Here is a 27,048-nt window from a genome sequence, read left to right as displayed (position 1 = left end):
AGCATCTAACTAGATCAAAGATCCCAGAGACAGGAGAGAAGAGTTGGGTTGCCTGGCTTTGTTGCAAGGAAGGGAGTTTTGTGCGCAGACAAGGGCAGGATAGATAATGGTGCTTGCGCTGCCTGAAATTGAAAACGAGAAACTGAACGCAGGGTGAAAAGATCGTTCTTCAGTGAGTGCGCAGTGACTGATGGCCTGGCCGCAGGGCAGCGTGTGCTAGGACTGGGGAGCGGGGAGGTGGTCAGAGGACGCCTGTGCCCTTGACAAATTGAGATGCAAATTGGCGAAGGGCTTGGGGCTGCACAGATGGATACATCACAGATGAAGGCAATGTATGAAGAGGGCCCGGAGCTGCTGGGAACTGGAGGGAGGCCAGAGTGTGCAGCCTTCCCAGGTACAGGTGCAGTGTTCTGCTCGTGGGTTCTGCTCTAGGACACACGGTCTGTCTTTTCTTTTTTTTAATCAGTGTGAGAGAGAAACATCGATTGGCTGCATCCTTGTATGCACACGACTGAGAATCAAACCTGCGACCTAGGCACATGCCCTGAGCAGGAATCGAACCCTCGACCTTTGGGTCCATGGAACAATGCTCCAACCAACTAAGTCACACTGGCCTGGGCAGTAGTGGGTCTGTCTTTTACGGGATAATGGATCATTTATTCCATTCCTCTAGTGCCAGACATATGCTCTGTGTCTGGGAAAAACTCTGCTGCTTGCTTGAAAGTCTCAGCTGGCATTCTATTAACCTCTTATTTATTGATGAAGGTAGCCATATCCTGGCCCCTGAATTCCTACCCAAAATCCTTGGGGTCATGCATGTTTCAGAACTTCAGTTATCTTGAATTTTGGAAGGCAGTAGTAGAGTCCATATTCTGTGTATCATCCCCTGGGGGCGAGGGAAACGATTTCTAGAAATGGGATAACAAAACCATATGCAGCTTTGATGTTCACATAGATTAGGTTTACCTGCCAAATGAGCTTAGGTCAGGTCAGGTTTTGCCACCAAGTAAGTTATGAAGAACCACCAGCTTTTCGGAGCACATGGTTAAGGATTTGGACATACACTGAACAATATTAACATTTATTGTCTGCCAGCCACTGTTCTAAGCTCTCCCCTGTGTTTGCTCCTTTACCCCTATGACAACCCTGGGAGGTAGGTCCCATTGTTATATCTGTCTTGAGAAGGCTAAAATGCAGCACAGAGAAGTTGAGAAACTTCTCTCAAGAGAAGGCTGGCGCTGGTAAGGGGCAGAACAGGATGCGAGCCTAGGCAGTCTGGTCCAGGGGCTGCACGTGCACCGCTAAGCTTTGTTTTTAGAGCAGGTATGTCTCTCAAGTTCACTCTATTTAGGTTAGCATTATTCATACGGACAGTGATGTTTGAACTCCTTAAGTGCACAATAATGGGGAAGTGCAGGAGCAAAGGATGCTGGTGAAGTGGAACCTTTGGTTTTAGGGAGGCACAGAGTAATGGAATGTGATTCTGCTTGTCAGCAGAGCTGGCCCTAAAGCCCAGCCCAAGCTCACTTTGCCTCGTTTATTTCTCCTAGATAAACGAATCCTGAGAGCTGCTGCTGTGCCAGAATGGAGGCCCCACTAGTGAGTTTGGATGAAGAGTTTGAGGACCTCCGGCCCTGCTGCTCAGAGGAACAGGAGGAGAAGCCCCGGTGTTTTTATGGCTCATCTCCCCACCATCTAGAGGACCCCTCCCTGTCTGAGCTTGAGAATTTTTCCTCTGAAATAATCAGCTTCAAGTCCATGGAGGACCTCGTGAATGAGTTTGATGAGAAGCTCAATGTCTGCTTTCGGAACTACAACGCCAAGACGGAGAACCTAGCTCCCGTGAAGAACCAGTTCCAGATCCAGGAGGAGGAGGAGACCCTGCAGGATGAGGAGTAAGAAGTCTTAGTTGCCCTCTTCCGCTTCATGCCAGAACCCTGTAGCCTGGGGCTCCTTGACATAGAAGTAGTTACTGGCTGTGAGTTCGTGGCTTCTTGCCTCCATTCCTATGTCAGGGGGCAGTGCCTGGCAACGGCTGATGCAGCTCTGTGATGACGCGGCTCTGTAGGGTCACTGGTAGAGCTTTCCCAAATGGGAAGAATGGCTTAAAGGAATGAAGGAATTTTAGGAAATAGAAAGTTTTTCCTCAATACAAAATAGAATTTCAGGAGCGTGGTACATTTGGGGGGCTATCTTCAGCTTTCTTTATGTCAGTGGGAATCCACCCAGATATCAAAAAAAAAAAAGACTGGAAAAAAGAAATGAACTATGACAGAGGAATCTATGTCATTAGAACAATTTCCTTCAAGAAACACCAGAATTGTGAACATCTCCAAATTGTTTATAGTCTTTCACCACTGGAAAAAATATCTAGAAAGGCTAAGATGTGTCCAAATAGGAACACACATCCACTGAACAGAGAGCCCACGGGATTGTCCCGGGCAATGTCAGGGTGATAACTGGGAGAAGCGGCTTCTGGGCGGGCGCATTCCCCATGTCACCTACCAGCCGGCTTCTCGGGTCTGACCTGTAGTCAAGGAAAGGGATCTGAGAATAGAGCTATTTGAAGAGGGACTAGAACAAGAAGGGGTAATTTGTCATATAAATGAGAGAACAGTGTTTGGGGCATTTAGACAAAACACATGAATTCCCTATAAAGATAAAATATGTACCAGTTGTTCTTTAGGCATCTCACAGGAATGGCACGTGGATGGTGAGGGGAGTTCTGAGCAACCATGCTTTGGGTTTTCTTTTCACGGACTTGAGTGGGAAGAGTTGACCATAAACCAGCTGGGTAAGAGGCATGTCCTGGAGGCTTGGGTCTGACCATGTTTGGCAGACGGTTGCATCTGTGGTGACTAATTAAGACTGCATCTCTGAGTACAGGGCTACCCATCTGTGTCTTACTATTATATCCCCGCTGTCTAACACAGTGCTTGGTGTGTAGTCAGTGATCAAATAAATATTTTTGAATGAACTATTGAATATTGAATGAGTTGGATGAGCAATAACAGCTAGCCTTGTAGGGATGTGTAAAGTATGTCTAGGTCTGCCCCATTTCTGTCTTTTCTTTTCAATTCAGTCTCGCCTAAAGACACGGGCATAGAGAACATTTCGCTCTGGTGACTGTACCGTCTCTGCGCGCTGCGTGCTCTGATTCCATTTTACATTTCAGACAAATCCTTTTTAGATACCGAGCCGGTTATAATGTGCTCAACTCTTTTAAATCAAAAAATGGATAAATGTGGGGCTTGACTATACAGAGTATTTTTTCACTCCAGTTCATTGCACCAGGCAATGAACTGGAAATATAAGGACCATGAATCCTAATTTGCCTGCTCTCACTAACTGGCTGTGTGACCTTGGGCTGGTCTCCTAACTCGAGTTGGCTGCGTGGGGCCTCCTCTTCGAAACCTCTGGGGCCCGATCTTGATGAAGCGGGACTAAGGACTCGCAAAGAGCCTAATGTCCTACCTCATCCCGGCTGTGCTCTGAAAAATGACATTTTAAGATGTGTCTCATACCTTTTGCTTCCAGTAAATCATTTCTCCGTTATCTAAATCCCCCTCTGCCTCATTAAGGATGGAGGCCCAGCAAGCAGGTTCTTACTTGCTCCCAGCACATTGGCAGAGGCCACTCAATGTCAATTACTGTCATGTGGGATTATTGGTTTTATCCTGATTTTTCTCACTCGCCTGCCTCATTGACTGACTCGGCTAAAAGACCAAAGGTTGAATGATTCCTTAGAGATCAAATATGACTCGGGGATAGTGTAGAGGGAGGAAGCTGGTAAGAGAGACATGAACACTGCTTTCTAGCCAGTCCGTGTATGTAACTCTTCACAACTTAAAATAAAATCAGAATTAAATTGCATACTTTATTTTCTAGACACCTACTCAGATATTTCAGCTGTAAAATTATGATGAGGTAAAGGAGAAAGATAATTGAATATTTAATCTGCTTGCGATTCTCCTGAGCATAGCTCTCATGTTCTAGAAACTTGCTTAGGTTTAATATTTGGAGGGATATTTCACTTCCAAATGAATTGAAAGTGTTTTGGGTGGAATAGAACTAAATACAGAACCTTTTAAAACAAAAACAATGACATTTTTGGTCACACTAACCTCCTTAAAGAAAGCACAAATCATCAAGCAAATGCAGTGATCCCCTTTGAAGTTTGATTCCCTTGATTCCCATTTTTAGTGTCCGGCTACTAAGGAACTGGCTGAGACATCACCTTATCTCTGACTCTTCGGGGCGTGGAACTTTCAATGAGAGTCAGACTTGAATATACCGCTCCTGTTTTTGAATTTAGAAACGATTTTGGAATCTCTTCTTGGCTTAGGTGTGATCACTCTTTCCTTTATCGTAAGAGATTGAACCTGGGGACCAGAGCTTCTTAGAGGCCAATACAAAATGGGAACAGACTGCCTCACCTCACCTCTTGCCTCATGGGGGTCCCTACCAGCCCTCCTACTAGGGCCCTGGATACAGAGGGGCCAAACATGTGAGAACAGTGACAGTTCTCCTGTTCTTGAGATGAAATCATGGGTTTAAAGGTGATGTTAAAGACACAGGCTAAGTCTGCACAATATATAAATAGCCTGCAGGCAGCCACACTGTAAGCTGAAGACCAATAAATATTAAATAATCAGCTAAGAAAAGCTGACAGATAACTGATTTTTAGGAAAGTTAATTCTTTTCTTAGAGGTGCAGTGTTTCCCTAGAGAAGGCAGAGATAGCATTAATTCTGTTTAAGCATTGGGATGAATCTAAAAAGTTGTTCAAAGTCATTATTGTGCTAGTAATTAGTTACTTCTAAGTGTTAACTGCAAGAGTATACTCATGTTAACACGTATCTAAGGGTGGACATTGGCACTAGACACAAATGGACACTGGACAAGGTTCTTTTGAGGGGGTTCGACCTGAGGGGGTTCAGGGACATGTTACCAAGTGCAATTCTGAGGAGCCCTGTACACTATTTGCCATATTGCCAGGAGTACATGTGTGGGATGTGTGTGCGCACACGTGTGTGCAGCAGGATTAATGTAGCCTTGACGGCTATATTGCCGGCTTCAGACCCAAGCTCTTGTCTAGGTGTATCATCACCACCCACGCTCTCCGGTGTGTTCATCCTCTGCCAGCACCCTTTCCCAAACCCCTAGCCCTCTGCCGAACAACAGTGTAATTAATTCTGTAGGCCTCTGAGCCCAAGCATGACATATGCACCTGAAAAGACTTTTCTGTTATTTTCAGCAAACTGAATCTCGGGGCGGCAGGACAGGAACTGAGGCAACCTGTTTAATCTTAGTTCTTTGATGAAAGACAGAATGGATAGCTTTCAAAGTCTCCTTTCTCCAGGGTAAGAGTACAGAGCAGGCTGATGCTCAGGGAAGTGGGATTTTACTGCCCACTTCAGGGTACCCACAAAAGGGAATTTGTTCATTTCCAAGGACCCTGCTTACCATTGGAGAGTTAGCCTCTCTGGGGAGAAAGCCCTTCCCTCTCTCTTCCTCCCCCCACCCTCCTCGGTCCCGTGGCTGCCTGCCTCCCCGAGTTCTGCCTTTGCCTTCCATTTGCCCTTCCCTGGGATGGCGATGCAGCCAGAAAGCAGCGTGGGCCCCTGCTGCCCAAGCCATTGTCTTCTGCAGACTGGAGAAAAAGCACTGCCCTGAACAAGGTAGCTGCAGGTGCTTCCCGCACAGCCAGGTTCTGAACCGCAGTCCTAGGTGTGATTTGGAACTTTACAGTGTTCCGTTGCCCATACCCGTCATAAAATTCATCAAGAGTTGGTGGAGTTCAATGGTTAGGAAGCCAGGCTCTGTGGCTCTATTGCCTGGATTCAAACCCCACCTCTGTTTTAATGGCTGTGTCAACTTGCACAAGTTAAATGAACTTTCCTAGGTTTCCGTTCTTCCTCATTAGCATCTGCCCTACAGAGCTGTGAGGAGTGACTGAATTAATCCACAGTAAGTGTTTAGGGTAACACCTGGCTTACCGTGAGTGTGTGTTGGTTACATGTTGGCTGCTATGATTGTGGTGGACGGGAACCGAATAAGTACAGGAAGGGTCTGCGAGTGACTGCAAGGAGATGAGAGTCATTCTGCTAAGGCTGTTCACAAACCTCAAAGGATAAAGAGCACCTCGAAAGGAAGACCTCAAAGAGAATGAGAATGGCTTGAAATTTTGAGGAGATAAAGGGTTAGGAAGTCATCGCTAAAAATCTAGAGTTAGGAGATAGAATACAGTGTAGGGTCGTGAAGGCTCAGATGAGAAAAGTTTCTGTCCCCTAAAGACTGGCCAGGGTTTCCAGCTGTCACCTTAAGGATGTAGACAATTTGAAGATCATTGGACAGTGTGCAGCCTATTGAAGTTCCCAGCTTCCATCCTGCCTGGGAGAGAGGCACACATGTCTGCGGACTATTTTGGGCTTTGCTGAATTTCATTTTCCAGGCACTTGCTGCAGGGACAAATCCGAAGGTCAGTGCCCGCGTACATTTTTGTTACATTCTCGCCTCCGAGAATGTGATGCAGTGATCTGATGCAAGCAGGGGTAGTCCCCACCTTTCTAGTGGGCGTGGCGCTTGCAGTTTGGTCTGGGAGACAGCAAATCACGTTTGCCTCCCGACTCTAGAATGCTAATGAGGCATGGATTTGGAATTAGGCTGGATTAAGGAGGCGCTAATAGTGCCTGATAGAGATTGGATTATCGCAGTGTTTACGGAGTAGACTCAGAAACCCTGCTGAATAGTCGTCTAATGAACGATTGGTGAGCGCTCGCGAAGTGTTTCCTGTAATCGTAGGAAAACAGTAAATGAGCCGATCACCCAAGCACTTCCATTAAATTGTGTTTTTGTGAGCTCATTTCGTTTCGTTGCCAGTTCAAATTCTATGTGTCGTGCGCTAGGAAAATCTCTTTGCTTATACACTCATATATCATATAGTATTCCTGATTTTATATATGTTAAGCATTAAGAACTCTTCCCTCCTTCATTTTATGTATCTGATTTTGATTTCAAGTATCTGTGCTCTGTTTTGCTCTCTTTATATATATATATATAAATTATAATATAATGTATAATGTATATAATATATTATATAGATAATTTGCACTTACTGTTTCAGCATTTTAATCCATATTTGTCATTTTTTCAATTTGATCCATATATTATTTATTTTAAATGACTTTTCTTATATTAATATCATCTACACGTTGGTTTCATAAGTATCACTCACATTTGACATGCACAGGCACCGGGAGGGTGTTGCATAGAGCCCTCCTTTATTGTTCTTTAGTGTTCACTCAAGTGCTGCCTGCTTCCAGGGTGGCAGTATTTTAGGGCTTGGTTTACTGATTCACATCAATCCCTTGCTATTGACTAGTGTATGTATTTTCCTCTGCATGAGAGTTTGTGACTTCCGGATTTTCCCCATCTCCTTTTTCCCCCAAACAAATCATTCTGAAATAAGTGAGTTAAGCAACAGGAATTGTAAAAAAAACCCCCTTTTTTATAATGTACATATCAAAATTTTAAAAAGAAATATAATCAAGAGAGCCCCATCTTCTCCCACTGAGAAGTGATGATGGAGACAGAGGTGTGTTCATTGGTTACCCCTGTATGTTTGCTCTAGAGGGTCCACGATGGAGGTGGGGAACACTCTGACTCTGTCGTTAGAGGGCAGATTATGCCCCCCATGGGCTTTCTAAACCTTTTGGGTAATAAGTAAGCATCAGCAACATTGACCCAGATGACGACCTTGTTCTTAATGAGATCCAGCCAGAAAATCTGCCCAGATCTCCCCTCCCCTCCCCTCCCCTTCACTCTTCTCTGCCCATAAGAAAGGAAACAGGGGCATTACTTAGTTTCATGAGATGTGAACTATTTTGTGGAAGGGCAGATTTATTTTCTGGGGCAATTTTGTTATTGCCAGAGGTGGTCTCATCATACTCTCTACCATGTACATCTCGATGGTGAGAAATTTCTCTTCCCCGAAGCAAACACCTTGCACTTAGAAGCTCCCGGCCAGGGTCCATTCTCTGGGCCGTTTCTCTCCCGGTGGAGCCTCTGATTTGGTGCTAAAGCTGCCTTGCCCCTGCATGCTGGAAGACAGATGCCTCAGCCTGGCGCTCCTGGAGGCCCCTCTCCTCCCCTGGCCCAGCTCTTCCTTCCTCCTGGGGGGCGGGGCCACAGATGGGTGCTAATGAGAGCTTCTCTTTGTTTCCAGGGTCTGGGATGCTCTGACAGACAATTACATCCCTTCACTCTCAGAGGACTGGAGGGACCCAAACCTGGAGGCTCTGAATGGCAACAGCTCTGACACTGAGGTACCTCTCTGCTCCCCTCAACATGCCCCCAACTTTATAGGGCTTGGGAAAATGTGGATTCCAGTTTGAAAAACACTTAGGGACTAAACAGTCTTCTCCACTGGACACTCAAAATCATCGCTGGGAAGGAGGAGCTGTGGAGGAAGGGCACATCCGGTGTACATGGGGTGACTGGAATTGTTACCTGCGAAAAACGTAGTGCAGGTGCTTCTGTGCTGCTCTGGGTGCTCCAACATGGAACATTAGGTGGTCTGAAGGAAGAGGAAGGCAGTGGCTACCATGAGTTTCTTTTGTGTTCAAGTAAGAGGGTTAAAACGGACAGTTCAGTCCTATCAAAGCAGTGCTGAGAGCAAGTGCTGACACTCTGTGGCCAGTTCTGGGCCTGGCTCATGGCCAGAGTCGGGGCCCAGCTGTTAGGGAGGTGACCATGCAGTGGGGAGGAATTCTTTTTTTTCTGAATTGTTGTTCCATTACAGTTGTCCCAATTTTCCCCCATTGCTCTCCCCTGCCCCGCCCCCCCCCCACCTGTTGTCCATGTCCATGGGTCATTTATACCTGGTGTGGAGAGGAATTCTTCATGGAACGCAACCAAGGAGACATTTATGTTGCTGGACCTGAGTCACATTCTGTGATTACTGATGTCAAAGAAAAAAGTGGTATAAAGGCTTCTGAATAAATAAAGAGAATATTTATTTTGGGTTGATTTGCATAGGCTGTGGGGAGTGAACTTCCAGAAAACCCAAACCGCCCCTGTTAGCTGGTTCTACATATAAAAAGGTGTACTCATTTAATGGCTAAAAGCCCATTTCTGCCTTGCTTGGTTTTCTAGTTGCAGCTAAAAAGGAACTTTGACAATTTTTTCATCAGGAAGGGCCGTCAGGCACAGTAAATGAAGGAGGCAGGATGGATCTCTCTTCCTAGGTGTTCTAGAACTAAGTTCTAATAAAAGAGCCAGAAACAAATTTCCCTTACTGTGCAATATTTCTGTGTATCATTGCCCAAAGTAGCAGATAATCAGTTGGTTGATTTTTTCTTTTTTTGGAAAAATGGTTGTATATCCTTCTTAACTCTTCTAATACTTAGCAATCCAAAATACTCAAAAATCTCAAGGCTTTGTTGACTGTGGCAGGTAAGATGTTGACTTTCAGACTAAGAGATTTGTTACGAGACCATCTCAGGTCCTGTTTTGAGCTCCCCACTGTGTATTTTCTCCTGCAGTGCTTATGTGTATGGTGTTTAGTACATACCCAAAATGCAAAGGAGGAGATAGTCAATATGGAAACAAATCTAGTTACCGAAATTAAATCAGGTCCATTTTGGTGCAAGACGCAGATTTTGCTTTGTTACCTCTTTTGCCACCTTCCCAACTCATTCTGAGGATTAAGCCAAAGGACACATAAGATAGCCTGCCCTTCAAAAGGACCTCAATTTATCCTTATTTGCAGATTTCCCTCAAGAGGGTTAATATTTCAGGGCAAATCGAATGACCCTGAGAAGGATGATGACCTTGAGCTCCGTTCCTTGTAGAATTTCTTCCATCTCACCCAGGGGAAAAGGACAAGGTAGCAAAAGTGGATGGATCAAGGTTGTTTTATTTCATCCTCCTTAATGATCTGCATTCATTACAGTTGAAATGACTTGCTAGATTAACCAGGGCCCTGTGTTCCTTCTGTAAAACACACTGACCGGACGCCCTTGGCGTGTGGGACGCACGCGTCTGGTAGGCTTCTCTCTAGCAAGCTTGCATATCTCTGCTGCTTAGGTGGTTCATTGCCGAGAACCAGGTGTGTTTGTTCCCAAGCCTGTTCATGCTTGTACTTCTGACGGTAAATAAGTCATTTAATTAGGTATTATAGAATGTGTTGGGTTATGGCTGCAAAGAGAGTCATTTTTGCTTTAATCTTTTTTCTTTTTATTGATTCCAGAGAGAGGGGAAGGGAGGGAGGAAGAGAGGGAGAGAAACATCGATCACTTGCCTCTTGCATGAGTCCCCACTGGGGACCAAATGCACAACCTGGGCATATGCAGTAACAGGGAATTGAACCTGCGACCTTTCCCTTTGCAGGATGACACCCAACCAACAGATCCACTCTGACCAGGGCATTTTTGCTTTTTTAAAATCGAAGTAACATGTGCACATAGTTCTAAAAGTCAAATAATACTTTTAAAATAATATAAGACTTAAGTCAAATGAAAAGAGCATCCCCGACTTGCCTTTCCCTGCTTATAGAGACGACCACATTTCTTTTTTTTTTGAACTGATGATCTTTTTGGCAGATATCTTCCATTTTCTACATAACACATTTGCATTGCTATTTCTTTGATTATTTAAAATGAACAGTTTTGGCTGTTACCTATTACTTTGTAATATGGAAGATAAGACTCAATTCTTTTACATCACCTCCAATGCTCCGACTCATCCTGCCCCATTCTAACATAGGGTTGTCATCAATGTCTAGTTCAATCGATGTTCAATATACAAGCCCATGGTTTACTCTGTAAATACTCCTTAAGTACTGTGTCTTGCTGAATCATGCACAGTGTGGTGTAAGAATGTCTCCTCTCTTGGACAACCTTTTGTTTAATCTGGAGGAAGCATTACCTTGTTTTTTCATTTGTTTCATTTCCTTATATACCCATCATTAGTTCCACCCCAAACTCGGAGGGAACTCTAAATCTCACAATCAGGTTAAAAAAAAATCAGATATTCTATCAATTCGATTTTTTTCTAGAAAACATCTGAGCTAGTACCCTCTATGTTCCTGCTATGAACTAGCCTGGTTGTGCCCCCGCCGCACCACCCTGCTCCTGCCCCCCCCCCCCACCTTCATCCAGGGGTTTCTCTTTGCCTCTCTCTCCAGTCCTGTGCCTGACATTTTTCTCTTTATGTTTTGGTGAGAAAAAAAATCAGTACATTCTTCAGAAAGAGCACAGAAGAATATGCATTTTAGAATATACGAGACTGTCTTTATTCTTCTGTCATCTCTTTGATGGAGAGCCTGACTTGATAGTTATTTTAAGTTGCAGATTTTTTGTTCTCAGAATGCTGAAGACATTGTTCTTTTGTCTCCCGGCTTTCAGTGGCTGTGGGGAGTCCCAAATCTATTTGATTCCCTGCCATTTTAAAGATTTTATAGAGAGGGGGAGGGCAGGAAAAAGAGAAGGAGAGAAACATTGGATATACGAGAGAAATATCAACTGGTTGCCTCTTTCACGCCCCCAACTGCAGGCCTGGCCCGCAGCCCAGAGGTGTTCCCTGACTGGGGATTGAACCAGTGACCTTTGGTCCGCAGGCTGGTGCTCAACCCGCTGAGCCACACCAGCAGGAATGATTCCTTGTCTTTAATATGTGACTCTCTTTTGGTTCTCTCCAGAGCTTTTAGGATCTTTTTCTTTTCCTTTCTCATTTGAAATTTTACAGTAATGTGTCTTATAGTGAGTTAAAAAAACTTTTATTTGTTCAATCTGCATTAATTTAGTGGCTCCTTTTAACCTGCAAGCCTGAGACTTTATACTGTAGCCTGTTTTCTTGTGTTATTTCTCTGAAGAGTAATTATTTCTGTTTTCTGTTTTGATTGAGTTGAACATATAGTTTTCTCCTTCATTATGTTAATGTGATGAAATGCATGAGTTAATTCTCAAATATTAAGTCAACTCTTTGCATTCTTGGGATAAACCCAACGTATTTTTACTTTACAAAAAAAATACATCATGGTCATGATGTATTTTTATTTTATTTTATTTTATTTTATTTTTTGGGTTTCTTTTTCTTCTCGCAGCTTTGTTGAGGGATAATTGGTATAAAATAAATGACACTTATTAAAGTGTGCATTTTGATGAGTTGTGAAGTGTGTATACATCTGTGAAGCCATCACCATAATCAAGATACTGAGCACATCTGCCACTTTCCAGTTCATCCCCCAACCTCCAGGAGACCTGCTTCTGTCACTGTAGATTAGTTTGTACTTTCTAGAGTTTTGTATAAAGGGAATTGTGCAGCATGTGCTCTTTCTTTCCTGGTCTGGCTTTTAAAACTCAGTATAATTATTTAGATATTCATCCATTTTATTGTATGTATCAATAGTTCATTTTTTTATTGCTGAGTACTACTCATATATATATATATATATATATATATAATACTATAATTTGCTTATTCATTTACTTATTGGTGGGCATTTAGGTGGTTTCCAGTTTTTAAATGTTGTAAATAAAGTTACTATGAACAGTCTTGTGTAAGTCCTTTTGTGGACATATGTCTCTGTTTTTCTTGGGTAAAACCTGTGAGTAGGATGTCTGCGTTATGTGGTGAAGTGTCTGTTTCACTCTTTAAGAAACCTGCAGAGTGTTTTGTGGTCTGAGAGCTCCAGTCATTTCACATTCTCACCCATGCGTCTTACGGACAGATTTTTTAGTTTTAAACACTAGAGTAAGTATACAGTAGTGTCTTCTTTTGGTTTTAATTTGTATTTCTCTAGTAACATATGATACTGAGCATCTTCTCATGTGCTTCTTTACAAGTGTGTCTTCTCTAGAAGAGCGCCTGTTCAAATCTTTTGCCCATTTTCTTAGCGGTTGGTTTGTATTCTTATTATTCATTTGTTAGAATTCCTATGGTAAAAGGTAAATAAAATGAGGCATAGTAAGTTTATGAAGTGTTTGAGCAAAAATCAAATCAAATTGGGCAGCGGCAAACCAGAAATGGTTGGGAGTATTCCACCGACATGAGACAGGAGAAAAGACTTCTGCAGAGGAAAGAAGTTACTTGACTGGCTATCGCTTGCTTCAGTGGCTGTACTATGTGGGAAAGCCTAGCTGGTGGTTTGTGGTTGGTTGTCCTGTGGTTTGAATTCTTAACCTTGAGGCATTAGAGGCTTAGGTTTAGGTTTGCTTAGCAGGCCACCGAGACCGTAAAGCCTCTTCAGTTGAATAACCTTGTTTAATTAATTTAACACGCATATTCTAGACATAAGTCCTTTGTCTGATCTATGTGTTATGCATATTTTCTTCTTACCCATGGATTGCCTTTTAACTTTATTAACATTATCTTATTTTTTAAGATTTTATTTATTTTATTTTTTAGGGAGGGAAGGGAGGGTCAGAGAGAGAGAGAGAAACATCAATGTACGGTTGCTGGGGACCATGGCCTGCAACCCAGGCATGTGCCCTGACTGGGAATCGAACCTGCGACACTTTGGTTCGCAGCCTGCACTCAATCCACTGAGCTACGCCAGCCAGGGCGAACATTATCTTTAAAAGATCAAATGTTATTTGAATGTGAAGGCCAACTTGTGGATTTTTTTTTTCCCCTCTTTCTAGTTTGTGTTTCTTGTGTAGTATTTCAGATACGGCCAAACCCTCGGTCGCTGAGATTTTTTTTCTTACGTTTTTTTAGAAATTTTGTAGTTTTCACTGTCATATGGTTTATGATCCATTTCAAGTTAGTTTTTGTATATGGTGCAGGGTAACTGGCCATGGTCTGTGAATGTGTGTGTGTGTGTGTGTGTGTGTGTGTGTGTCTACCCATTGTTCCCATACTATTCATTGAAAACCATATCCTTTCCCTATTGAATTATCTCAGCAACTCTGTTGAAAATAAATTGACCATATATGTGTGGATCTGTTTCTGAATTCTCTAGTCTGTGTCATTGATATATGCTATTTTTATATCAACATCATGTTGTATTCATTACTATAGTTTTATAGTAAGTTTTTACCTAAATTAGCATGTTTTCCAGCATTGTTCTTTTTTTCAAAACCGTTTTGGCTATTTTAGATCCTTTGCATTTCTATATAGAATTTGAAATCAGCTGATCAATTGCTACAAAAAAGCATGCTAGAAATTCAGTTGTGATTGTATTAAATACTGGGACTATATAGATTGTCTACTGGGACTTTTTCTTCCTCTATTTTCTGAAAGAATTGTGCTAGATTGGTATTATTTTTTCCTTAAATCTTTCATAGACCACACCAGTCAAACCAGCAGGACTGGGGGCTTTTTCTGGGGAAGGTTTTTGATTACAGATTCAATTCTTTAATAAATATAGTTCTATTCAGACTTTTCATTTCTTCCTGGGTTGCTTTCTATGAAACTTTACTTTTTAAGAAATATGTTCCTTTAATCCATCATTAAATGTTTCACTACAGTTGTTTAGTTTTTATGCTGTTCTCTTAGTCTTTTACTGTCAGTAGGATCTACGGTGAGGCCCCCTTTTATTACAGAGGTTGTTAACTTGTGTTTTCTCTCTCCTTCTCTCCCTCACCCCTCCCTCTCAGTAGTCCGTGCAAGGATTTATCACTTTTACTCATCTTTTCGAAGAACCCCTTTTCTTCTCTATTGTTCATTTTCTGGTTTGGAAATGTCTTCCCTTAACTTCATTATTTCCTTCCTTGATTTACTAGGGACTTGCTCCGCCCTTACTATTTTAAGCTTGTTAAGATGGCACCTTAGATTAACAGGCCCGCTTTTGCCCGTGTCCTCAAGTGGTACCAGGGCCTCTGGGGAATTTTGTACATTTACCCACATACTCACCATTTTTGGTATTTTTATATTTGTTCCTGGAGATCTGATTTCCCAGCATTTCCTTTCAGGTCAAAAAACCCTCTGTAGTATTTGTTGTAGTGTAAGGCCACAGGGGGCAGATTCCCTCAGCTTTCATTGACTTCATGTTTTTCTCCTCCACCGGGGCCTACAGCCTTGCACTGCCAGTGTCCGGGGCCGGCAAACAATTGGCTCATAGATTTGGCCCAGATTTATAGCTGTTCACGGCGGGAGGGGTAAGTCAGGCACTAGCTTCTCTCTCACGGCTAGTGAAGCCATCTTTCATGTTTCCACTTTTTGAAATTCCTTTTAGTCAAGTGTTGAATGTAAAAATCTCCTGATTTTTTTCCTTTCCATTTTCCATCTTCTTATTTTCTTTTACCCTCTAGGCGATTTTTCAACCTTCTCAAGTCTACTCTGCATTGAAATTTGCTATCACATTTTTAATTTCTAAGCGCTGTCTCCTGTGTCAAGGAAGCAGTGTTTTCTTGCTATCTCTCCGAGGGGAGTGATGATAGGAAGGCATTTCTTTTGCCATCTGTATTGCTTTTCCTCCCAAAAATTATAAGAGGAAGTTCATTTAGAAAGTCACAGAGGTAGTAGAAGCGAGCCAGCTGGGCTGTGCAGGCTCCGGAGACCAGTAACAGAGGCAGAAGAGGGGGCCTTGGAGCTCAGGAGAGAGCAGGGCAAAGGGAACAGGCTTGTGGAGGAAGGCAGGGAGCGAAGAGGGGCGGGCAAGGCGCCGGAGCTCTTACTGCTTTTGCTTTTCCTTTTCTGTAATTTGTTTTTGTTTTGGGAACTGTCCTCAAGTGGCTGACAATCCCGGGGCATCTTTTCCTATTTCAAAGTGAGGTCAGAGGCCGAGCTCTGTTGGTGGGGTGGGGCTTGCCTCCTGCTGGAACATACTGCACAAACAGTGGAACAAACAGAAGCCAGCTGGTCATTCTGTTTGGGAACCCCCAGTACTGGCATGTATCTGCAGGACCTTTTTCTTAGACAGCGTCCCAGAAATGTGCTGGCCACAAGGCACAGTTGTCCAAAGTCTTGGCCGAGGAGAATAAGCCCGAGTGCTGGCGTCCTTGCAGCCTCGTCAGGGCAGGAGGCTGGGGTGTATGGTGAGTAAGCAGGTTTTTACTCAGCCCCACTGCTTTTGGTAAGATCCCGCACCCCTGCTTCCAGGTGACCTGGTGTCTCTGAGTCCAGAGCCTCCCTAGTTCAACCTTCCCAGAGTGAAATTTCTGGAACTTTTATTTTTTAATCCTCCCCTGAGGTTATGTTTCTTGATTTTTGGAGAGAGAGGAAGAGGGGAGTGGGGAGAGAGAAAGATGTAAGAGAGAAACATCTATCAATTGCCTTCGGCACACACCCTGACTAGGGATCGAACGTGAAACCTAGGTATGTGCCCTGACCGGGTATCGAACCTGCAACCCTTTGGTGGATGGGACGATGCTCCAACCGAGCCCCTCGACCAGGGCGCCATCTCCAGTGCTTCTGAGGGTGAGAGGATGGTAGTGGTCTTTCCACATGGGGAGGGAGAAGAGACCTGGGGTCTCACTGCTCCTGATGAAAAATCCTGACAAATCCTTCTCAGCTGCCTCCCACCGCTCCCTGAAATCTCCAGTCCTGAGCCTTTCAGGCTCTTCAGTGCAAATCCACGTCTTTTTGGCAGCTTCCTGCGCAGGATTTAAACTTGAACTCTCTCTAGTCGGGTAGGTCGGCATTTGCTTTCCAGGATCTGTCTTGCCATTCCCGTCCCCTCTTCAGTTTGTTTTGTCCCTGTGGGACATTCTGTTTTGACCCCACTGCTCTCGCTTGTGGAGGGCCTCAGGAGGACGAGGAGATAAACGCGTGTGCTCTGTGTCCTATGCACTTCCTTCTACTAGGAACGCAGAAATGGGGAGCCATTTAAAATTGTGTTACCGCAGGGACGATGCAGGAGAGAATGTGGAACTCTGTTCAGAGGCCCACCGTAGAAGATGTCTTGGCCTTATATTAGGGGCTTGGTGAATAAATAAATGCACTTTTATGTTTTCACATTTATATTTTTAGGTCAAAATAATATGTTTAAGCCATGTGTGTCTGTATGTATTGTTGTTATTACTATTCACAATCTTCACTTTTATTGTTTTTTAAAGATTAATTAACCCATTCTGTTTCTGACTGTGATATGGAAGATGGTCTCTTGTCCCTATGGCTTTAATTAACAGGAGATGGTGGCTTTCTTGGACCAGAGGATGTGGAAGTTCAGGGTGGTTGGCTACATCTCTGTTTCCCAGGTGACGGAGCAGCTCAGTCACCTGTGGCTGTGGGGCCAAGTCCAGGAGGCCACGGTGCTACTTCGCAGCCCTCTCCTTTTCATTTGTTCGTTAATTCTTTTGGCAACTGTCTGCCGGCCGCTCGCTGGTGGCTGTGCTCTGTGCATCTGTCTCACTGTGGGGACCCAGAGGCACTGACTTAACCCACACAGACGTTTCCTGAGGGCTCACAGCCCCAAAGGGATATGGCAGCTTTTCCCTTGGGCTGGGTACATATTGGTGACTTTTAAAATTTTTTCTATTTTCTGACTGGAGGTGAAAGTATATCTTTGTTCTCTTAATTTTGGTCAAGAAGGCACCCCCCCCCCCCGCCCCCAGCCATGAACAGGCATGGTGAGGGGAGGGAAGCACTGTGCCACAGACAGTCCCTTCTGTTTACGGACACGGTAATTTGGAATGCGTCAGCAAAGGACTATGGGTAATGGTTGTAGTGAACATAAGGACTCACTGTAATTTTACTTTATTTTATTTATTTATTTTTTAAATTCTCACCTAAAGATATGTCCATTAATTTGAGAGAAAGAGAGAGAGAGAGAGAGAGATGTGAGATACTTGATAGGTTGCTTCCCATAAGCTTCCCGTCTAGGGATCAAACTTGAAACTCAGGTATGTGCCCTGATCGGGAATCGAACCTGCAACCTTTTGATGTACAGAATGACATTCTAACCAGATGAGCCACCCAGCCAGGGCAGGACTCGCTGTAATTTTAAGCCTTATCAGAGGACCCTGCAGTGAGATTAGCGGTGTTGCAGGCACCAAGTCACAGTCCTGAAGCCACACTCTTGACCTAAAGCACGAGGAAGGAACAGCTCGATGAAGAGTATGGCCAGACTCTTTTGCTGGCCTAGGTCTCCTCTCCTCAGTTCCAGAAAGAAGACAACTTGGAAGAATAATTTTTCTCGAAAGAGCCATAGTTCACGTCGGTAGTATGGCAACAGCTTGTAGTTTATGTCTGCAGAGAGAGTTCAGGCCCAAATGAGCTGCAGATCGTTTTTCACTGTAGCCTTCCCATTGTCTCTGCCTTCCCGTCATCGCGTGACAGGCTGATGGAATTCCTCGGGCCTCTGTTTCTGCGCCTCTGTCATATGTTAGGGGTGAGTGTGTTCATACGGTCTTCCAGGCACATAGCGCTCATCTACCTGTCTACCTACCTACCTATCACCTATCAGCGCATCTATCAATCATATCTTACTCATCATGTACATAAATGCCGTCATTTTTCACAACTCTTTCTCTTTCATCCTGCTAGTTCCCTTCTAGCTTTCACTCTCTGCATAAGATATTGTCCTGGTCGCGGAAGGCAAGTAGGAGTCTGTGAGTGACACTGTAAGGAGAGAGGGCTTGTTGAGAAGTGACAGCACGTGCTGAAGCAGAAGAGAGTCCGGCAGGACTGAGAGACAGTGCGGGGCTGGGGGCCCAGGGAGAGAGGAAGGGAGAGAGTTAGGAGCAGGAAAGGCCAGGGACGGAGTGTGCATGGTAAAAGCAGACAGAAGGAGGGGGTAAGCCACGGGTAGAAGAGAAACAGGGCTTCCTGGGGAATACTTTGTACACGCTTCTCCTTTTACTTGATTTTATGTTTAGTGGCAGACTTCTGAGGTCTGGGAAAATATGGGGTAGGTACAGCTCCCACAATACTGGGAACTCGAGGTAGCTTTTACAAGCTTGCAGTTGATTTTCAAATCTCTTTTAACCCAAGCCTGACAAATCCGAATCTAGGCTTTGTGCCAGAGAAGGGGAGAGGGGAAAGCCCTGACTAAGAGTCATTCATGCCCCGGCCTAGAACATTCGAGCGGTAAGAAGGATGTGTCTAAAAGCTCCCGCCTGCCTTCCACCAGGGACGCCAAGGGAGGCTCCCGGGAAGGGAGAGGGTGTAGTTGAAAGATGCCGTGTTAGCAATCAGTGACGTAAACCCTCTAACATTGGCCGCATTTCAGAAAATATGAACCCTCTGTTTTTAAAATAGACAATATTTTTTTAAAAACCTGGTTATAGACTAACTCTTGCTGTCTGGTGCTTATAAAAAAAAATAATCCAAACAGGAAACAGTATGAGCCATCTTCTACCCCAGGACTTTCTGGCCCTGAGAAAGTGCTGCCCTAAGAGCGCAGCTGTGCACAGGCCGTGGCGCCGGGAGTTGTGTTCTGCACGGTGGGGAGCTGGGCAGCCGCAGGCGGTGGGCTTGGCAGAGAGAGGAGCATCTGGGCTCGACAGCAGAAATAGATGCCACCACCTGGCACACAGTCCCCCAGACGGTCCCATTACCTCCCCGTCCTACCCCTTCTACAGGTTGAGCGCAGATGGCATTTAATATATATCTGATTAATTTTTTTATGATATAGTCCTGGTTCTAAGCAAATGGAGACAGAAGGTGTGTGTTTTGTTAGGGGAGTCTGCCAAGGCGGAGCTCATTGAAGAGGGAGGAAGTTTCTGAGGGCAGACGGCTTCTGGCGTGGCTGCTTGGGCTGGAACCTGGCGTCTCCTGTTAGAATAGGAACATGTAGCCCCAGGGAAGCGGCGGAGGAGCGTGCCAGCCACTGGCAAGCAGGGGAAAAGTGGGCTCTGTGGAAAGATTTCCTGAAGACACTTCGTGGCGGCACCTACATGACCTTCCAATTGGATTTCTGGACACAGGCAGCTTGTTAGGTGGTTTGGTGGCTTATTTTTTTCCCAGATTTGAACATAAATGCCAGGCTATGGCTGTTTGGGATGTGGTCGGTGAAGCCAGATATTCTGTGAACACCTCGTTGGACGCCGACATGTAGAATCTCGATGGTCGTGAACTTTCAGAACCTTACTTGGGATTGTGGGGCTTTGGAGACACAGGGCAAATGTTTGACAGTTTTTGTTGGTAGTTTGTCCTCTTGTTCACGTGGTCCGGCTATTCTGTGCGTGGCATGTCCCAGGTGGATTCATTCGTCCTCGGCTGTGACACCGTGCCTAGATTCCAGTGACGGGAGGGCACTTTGTCAAACTCTAATGGCACGACGTTCTGTGCGGGAGCAGCCTGCCCCTTAAAATGCCTAATGAAGTAAATTCTGGAAACAAGCTCCCAGATGGAAAGTCCTTATACACAGAAGTCTGTCTTTGCTGCAGGAGTTGGGCACAGTATCACTCCCCTCGAGAAGGTTCCTGCTCACACAAGGGCGACCCGCCTTTGGGGGAAAGAACAGTGCTGCTCCCTCCAGCTCAGGCTGGTGCTGGCCATTCACCCCTCGGTGTCTTTTGCTGACCGAGCTGCACTCAGTGGGGCAGGCGGTGCGCTGGAGGCACGTGTGAGGTTGGATGCAACTCTGGGGCCTCTTCACAGTCCCTTTTTTAAAAAAAGATTTTATTTATTTTTAGAGAGAGGGGAGGGAGGGAGAAAGAGAGGGAGAGAAACATGGGTGTGTGAGAGAAACATCCACTGTTTCTCTCTTGCACACCCCCGACTGGGGACCTCGCCTGCCACCCAGGCCTGTGCCCTGACCGGGGATTGAACCCGTGTCCTTCCCATTTGTAGGCCAACGCTCAATCCGCTGAGTCACACCAGCCAGGGCCAGACTCCTTTTTTACCCAGTGGGTGGCTTGCGTGGCCTCTCAGGCAGTGTCATCTGTTCTGGAGACTAGAAAGAACCCTAGTTCTGCTGATGGTCAATCAGAATTCCATTTCCCCCAGATCCACGACAAAGAGGAAGAATTCAATGAGAAGAGTGAGCATGATTCCGGCATCAACGAGGAGCCTCTACTCACAGCAGACCAGGTAGGGGCATCTTCTCCATTCTGGGGACTTTTTCTGTTTTTGTTTTATTGATAGGGAAAAAGTTTAAGAGAATATACTTGTTACATTCATTGAAGGCAGAAGAAAAATGTGTGGATGACCTGGCGTGTCTTCTAGAAGGGGTTTCATTTCTTTTTATGCTGCAGTTTCCATAGCTGCTGTAGATAGGAAGGAACCCAGTTTCTGACGCTTGGCTTGGGGGGGGGGGGCTCTGTGTTTGGTAACAGCCAGGGGGGGCTGGTGCTTGCTGACTTCGCTTCCTGCTAAACCTCATTCGAATTCGTTGTGCCCGGATCGAGGGCCCCAGAACAAGGGCCCCACGCACCTGTTCTTCCACAAACAGACGCGGTGAAGGAGGCTTGCGTGTGCCGGGCATTTGCCCACGTTTCAGAGAACACTGAGAGTTCCGAGCCTCCCGAAAGGAGCCTTAGAGGCACCTGTCTCTCTTTGTTTGTCAAAAAATAAAAAATAAAAAAGATATAGTGCTTCACATGTGACTGAGTTAATTATATTTTGGGCTTTAATAATTTATTCCTGGAGGAGAATAATATTGGATCTCTGGGTGCCTCACTGAACCTTTTAGTCAACAAACAGCTGTGGATGGCTGTTCTGAGCAGGCTCCACGCACGTTTTCTCACAAAGTAATTCGGGAAAGCCTCCGTTGGGAGTGTTGGATGCCAGAAAGCTTTTCAGTGGAAGGAATGCTTTTGTGTTTGTGGTAAAAGGTGGGATATAAATAGGTTAGGATCCAGAGATCGAAGGGAACCAGGTTAAGAAGGACAGGGGTGAACAATTATTCCTGTGAGTTTTAGGAGCCAGACAGCTCAGGGACACCATTCAACAGCAACTACTCCGAGAGAAAGGGACTCAGCCATACAGTTCTGAGCGGGGGTGTCACTTGCTTGCCTTCTATGAATGGCTTTCGGGAGTCAAAGATTGCGTGTGCTCTAAATTGATGACTAGAGAGGAGAAGGCTTGGGAATAAAACAGCAGTTATGCTAAAGGAGGGGGCCATACGTCTTCTTACCTTTGCTTCAGCCCAGTGTGAAGAGACCCACTTCGAAGACCTCAGTCCGGTGGCCTGGGAGCCAGAGTCTGTCAGAGCAGCAGGCACAGGCCAATGCAGAGCTCAGGTCACCCCTGTGACCAGTCTCCTCTGCGGAGTCCTTTCAGAAGTAGTCTTTGCTTATTCGCCTTCCTCTGTGTGTCAACAGTTAATGTACAAAGTCGTTCACCCTTATTCCTCTTGCTCATCATCTAATTTTGCTCTCGCTTCCAGGAGCTGTCCTCCCACCAAGAGTGTAGATGAGAGGGGATTTCTTACCTATATTCTGTTCTCCAGATCCTACACAGCTTTTTCATACTTTATTATCTGGATTTTCACTTGTTGCCAGGCAGCTTTAGTTCCTGTCTGGAATTCTGGACAAATGGCCATTCCCCTCTCTGTCAGAAAACCTCCGCCTCCGGAGTTGTGGCAGGAACAGTCACTGTCGTTTCCCCCCAGTCACACGCATTGTGACAACGAATGGACTGAGCGTCCTGTGAACGCTGGGTGGATAAAATGCTTTCCCACTTAGAAGTAAAGTACTCAGCAAATTGAAGTAAATGTTCCCTTCCGGGCAGCTCCGCTGCATTTCCTGAAAGAGCTGTTTATTTCCAATAAAGCACTCACCTAAACGCTGTTCTTGGAAGAAGCTTAGCATTAAAGAAAGAGCGGGTGTAAGCTTTTGGTCAGATCTATTTTTATTATTACTTAATATTTATTAAGTAACAACACGGCCTTAGGAATCTTACAGACAGCAAATGAGCCGTGTCCTTCTCTGATCAAAATTCAAGCCCGAATGTCCCTCCAGCAGAGGACACAGTCAGCGGTCTCTCGTGTGCCTCCTTCAGGTAATTGAGGAGATCGAGGAGATGATGCAGAACTCGCCAGACCCCGAGGAGGAAGAGGAGGTTCTGGAAGAGGAGGATGGGGGCGAAACTTCCTCCCAGGCGGACTCAGTCCTCCTGCAGGAGATGCAGGCCTTGACCCAGACCTTCAACAACAACTGGTCCTACGAAGGTGAGGGCTGGGGGAGGGGCGGCAGGCCTGCCAAGGATGACCCCTGCGGGGGCCAGGCACTGGGCATGCGCTCCACGTGTGGCCAATAGAACCTTGCACCTAGGGAGTTGGCAACATCTTTCTTCCGGGGCATCGGGGCAGAAGTTAGCATTTTTGGAAATAAAAAGGCAGTTGAGCAAATTAAAATGGTAAAACTAAGCAAAGAATAAGACTAAAGCAGGCTGAGTAGAAGAAATCTGAACCCACTATTCAAAACGATGCCACGACAAAAATTGATTAAAAAAAACCCTACAAAAGGTAGTAATAGTAGTTCATAATTTTGGAGAGTTGCTATGAGCCACCCTGTTCCAAGACTTTCTACACACGATCTCCATTTGTCCACATGCCAACCCCATTCGGGTTGAGCTGAGTGTCCTGAGAGGTTAAGCAACCTTTGCAAGGCCACTGTTGCAAAAATGTGATTATGAACAAAATCTCCTTTCATTCAGAAAGCCTTTCCATGGAAGTAGGGAGAAAGAAAACAATTTTCTCACTGAAGAAGCATTAAGCCAGAACGTGACGTACGCCATGAGCCACCCGCAAAGGGACTACAGGACCAGAAAGAAACCTCACTCTTGTTGGGAGCTAAGTGGATGCAATCCATTACTCTAATTGAGGTTTGTAATTTGGAGTCAGGTGACCATGCAGGTCCCATTATCCTCCTCAATGATTGCTTTTCAAAGCACGGACTCCCCAATTCTTGAGGAAACGTTTCTGAGCCCAGAGACTGGCAAGAGGCTTATTCAGCCATTCAAATGACTGACATCATTTGCAGAGGACAGAGAGAGAAAGTCTGACCCCCCTGTTCCAGGGGGTCAGGGAGAGGGAAAGGCTCCTCCCTTATTTTCAGGGAGCAGCAAGCCTCTTACTGTGAATTTGCATTTCCCCTTACACCACATACAAGTCAGAAGGGTCGGAGCCAAATCTGGAGTCAGGCAGGTTAACTCCCGAGTCCTGACTCTTACTCTGTGTATTGTATGGATTCTCTGACACGGATTTATAGTAATTATGATCATGGAAAGAAACAGGTGGATGAAGAATGAAATGAAAAGGGTCTGGCCGGTGTGGCTCCGTTGGTTGGCACATCGTCTGGTAGATTGAAAGGTCGTGAGTTCAGTTCCCAGTCAGGGCACATATCCAGGTTGTGGGTTCGATCCTCGATGGGACACATATGAGAGGCAACCTGTCAGTGTCTCTCCCTCACATGGATGTCTCTCTCTCTCTCTCTCTCCCCCCACCCCCACCTCTTCCTCTCTCTCTCAAAGCAATGGAAAAAAATGTCCTCAGGTGGGGATAAAAAAATGGAATGAAAAGATGTAACACAGCAAGGGCAAAGCTGAGTATAAGGTCCATCGATCTCTAGGCGTGATGTTGTTCTTGCTGCGGGAGGGGCCGTGCCCCTGGGAATAACTCCTTTGGACGGGGGTGGGGGATGCTGGCGGCAGGGACTTAGGGACAATGGAGGGAGAAGGTGGATGGGTCAGGCATACAGATCCAAACAGGGATCAGAATAGCGGTGAGAATGGAGGCGTGACCCGAGTCGCTGCGGTGGAAGTGAGACTGGGCAGCGAGGATCAGAGGCGGGGCGGTGACTCGCAGGAGGAGCCTGTGCGGAGTGATGCAGGGGACTTGGCTGTGACTCCACATTCACAGCTGCCCCAGTCAGGCCATTCTCAGCCACACAAAGGTCCCAAACATAGGCATGGGCCGCAGAAAGCTCGTGAGAACAGCTGAAATGCAGAGTGAAATGGCAAAAGCAGAAGGAGGCGGACGGCGCCACAGAACAAAATAAAGGGGGAAGTCGGACAGAGTCAGCAAGTATCCGGGCAAAGCAGAAACGAAAAGGAGGAGGAAATGGAGATTCTGAGGCAGAAACAAAAGATGCCATTAGAAAAGGGTACATTTGCCAAGATGCTTTCTGAGTCCATTTTGTTTTAAGTCCTCACCTGAGGACATATTTAGTGATCTGAGTGACAGAGACAGAGAAAGAGGGAGAGAGAAAGAGACAGACAGACAGACATTGATGTGAGAAGAAACCGAGATTGGTTGCCTGCCATAAGGCCTCAACCAGGGATCAAACCCGCAACCTTTTGGTGTACGGGACGATGCTCCAACCAACTGAGCCACCTGGCCAGGGCTTGAATCCATTTGAAATGAAGAAGTCTTGCGCGATAGGAATTTGAAATGAAGTTATCTTGCCCTGGCCAGTGTGGCTCAGTTGGTTGGAGCATCGTCCCATACACCAAAATGTTGCGGGTTCGATCCCCAGTCAGGGTGCCTGTGGAAGGCAACCAATCGATGTTTCTCAGGTTGACTTTTTTCCCCTCTCTCTCTCTTTCCTTTCCTCTCTCTCTAAAATCAATAAACATATTTTTAAAAATTTAAATAAAGTCATCCGTCTCTCATGATCTCAGGTTCCCTTTCCTTTCTCTGACAGTAGTAGTAGACCACTCTCAGTCCATCGGCGTCCATTTTCCACTGCTCATTGCCAGTCTTCCGCATGTTCCACATACGTGTGACCGCAGGCGCTGCCATGCAGGACGGCAGGTGGAAAGAAGGCCTCCAACTGCTCTGCTTGTTTTGCTCTCGATCAGTTCTGGGGAGTAGGCAGCACCCTCCATTCCTCTTCAGCACCAATGCCCAAAGCTCCTCTTAGCGCCCCCACCCACCACCACCAACTCTCGATCCATTTCACATGAGGAATACAATAGTACACAAACAGGAAAATGTGCAGACTGAGCAAGGGATCAGGGAACCACATGTCTGTCCACGTACTTTTTTTGTGGGCAGAGTCCACTGGCTTCCCCGGGGGCTGTTTCTTCTTCCCCCTTTGTTTCCCTGAGAGTGATGTTCTTTTCTGAGGACAATACACTGGCCCCGCCCTTCCCGACATGCCCCTAAATTGTCAAGGTCTTTCCTGGCCCTCGAGGAGTCGGAAGGGGTCTCCCCCAGAGTGGCAGTCCCACCTCAAGAGCCAGCGGCCCCAGGACCCTCCGCAGGGGCTCTGGCTGGAATGCAGGTGTCACCTGTGGACGGTCTTCCCTGCAGGACTGAGGCACATGTCTGGCTCGGAGCTGACCGAGCTGCTGGACCATGTGGAAGGTGCCATCCGAGACTTCTCGGAGGAGCTGGTGCAGCAGCTGGCCCGCCGGGACGAGCTGGAATTTGAGAAGGAAGTGAAGAACTCTTTCATCACGGTGCTCATTGAGGTCCAGAACAAGCAGAAGGAGCAGCGAGAGCTGATGAAAAAGAGGCGGAAAGAGAAAGGGCTGAGCCTGCAGAGCAGCCGCGTGGAGAAGGGGAGCCAGATGCCTCTCAAGGTACGTGAGCCCCCCAGCCGGAAGCCTGGCCGAGTTCCGCCTCACACCGTCAGTGCTTCAGGCCCCAACTCCAGCCCTGCAGTGGACTCAGAAATAGGCCTGTGCTGAGCAGTGATGGAGCAGGACACTGTGGTGGACAGGGGGCGTAAGGAGGGAAAAGAGGCCACCTGTCTCCTCTCCTCCCCAGTGGACTCAGGTCTAACTGGAGGGGATGGGGTAAACACGAGAAAATCATTGGATGCGTCCTCTTAGGCAAGACCTTAGAGAAGGGGGGTGAGGGCGTTTAGGACTTGGGGTCAGAACTCCTGCTGCTTGCAGAGCTTCGAGTCCTGACTTCGCTCTGTAGGTTGTCAGTAGGCTGTTTCAGGATTGAGAATTAGGATGCTTTATTGTTATATCGACGGGATTCTTCAGACCAGTGGTTCTTACTCAGGGAAGCTCAGGGTAGAATTATCTAAGGAGATTTTTCAAAATGCCTTTGCCTCAGCTCCACCCCATGCCCAGTGAACTGGGCCTAGGTCGGCGCATTTGGAAAAAGCATCCTGAACAAGGTCCGTTGCTTGACATCTGCCCTTCCCAGTGACTGGGCGTTTTGTTTTCTTCCCTGTGATTTTTGCATCACCATCTGTCCACGTTTCACTGCGTGGCTCAATCTTCCTATTTACACGGTGGAGGTGGACATGAGGGA

The 27,048-nt window shown here is 45.9% G+C and overlaps 1 protein-coding gene across 2 annotated transcripts in view; it reads left to right on the top strand.

The window, feature by feature from the left end:
- The window catches only part of FEZ1 (fasciculation and elongation protein zeta 1), a 39,159-nt gene that overhangs the window by 3,938 nt on the left and 8,173 nt on the right, over window positions 1-27,048 (top strand). For both annotated transcript variants that reach the window (XM_028529015.2, XM_028529017.2), the window contains exons 2-6: window positions 1,551-1,895; window positions 8,227-8,326; window positions 20,838-20,921; window positions 22,833-23,001; window positions 26,089-26,360. In XM_028529015.2, coding sequence (XP_028384816.1) covers window positions 1,585-1,895; window positions 8,227-8,326; window positions 20,838-20,921; window positions 22,833-23,001; window positions 26,089-26,360 — 936 coding nt within the window. In that variant the 5' untranslated portion in view covers window positions 1,551-1,584. The remainder of the gene's footprint in view (window positions 1-1,550; window positions 1,896-8,226; window positions 8,327-20,837; window positions 20,922-22,832; window positions 23,002-26,088; window positions 26,361-27,048) is intronic.

This window comes from Phyllostomus discolor, chromosome 13 (assembly GCF_004126475.2).
Source record: "Phyllostomus discolor isolate MPI-MPIP mPhyDis1 chromosome 13, mPhyDis1.pri.v3, whole genome shotgun sequence".
NCBI classification, from domain to species: domain Eukaryota; kingdom Metazoa; phylum Chordata; class Mammalia; order Chiroptera; family Phyllostomidae; genus Phyllostomus; species Phyllostomus discolor.
The sequence above is the reverse complement of the archived record's forward strand: the minus strand, read 5'-3'. Positions and strand labels throughout refer to the sequence as shown.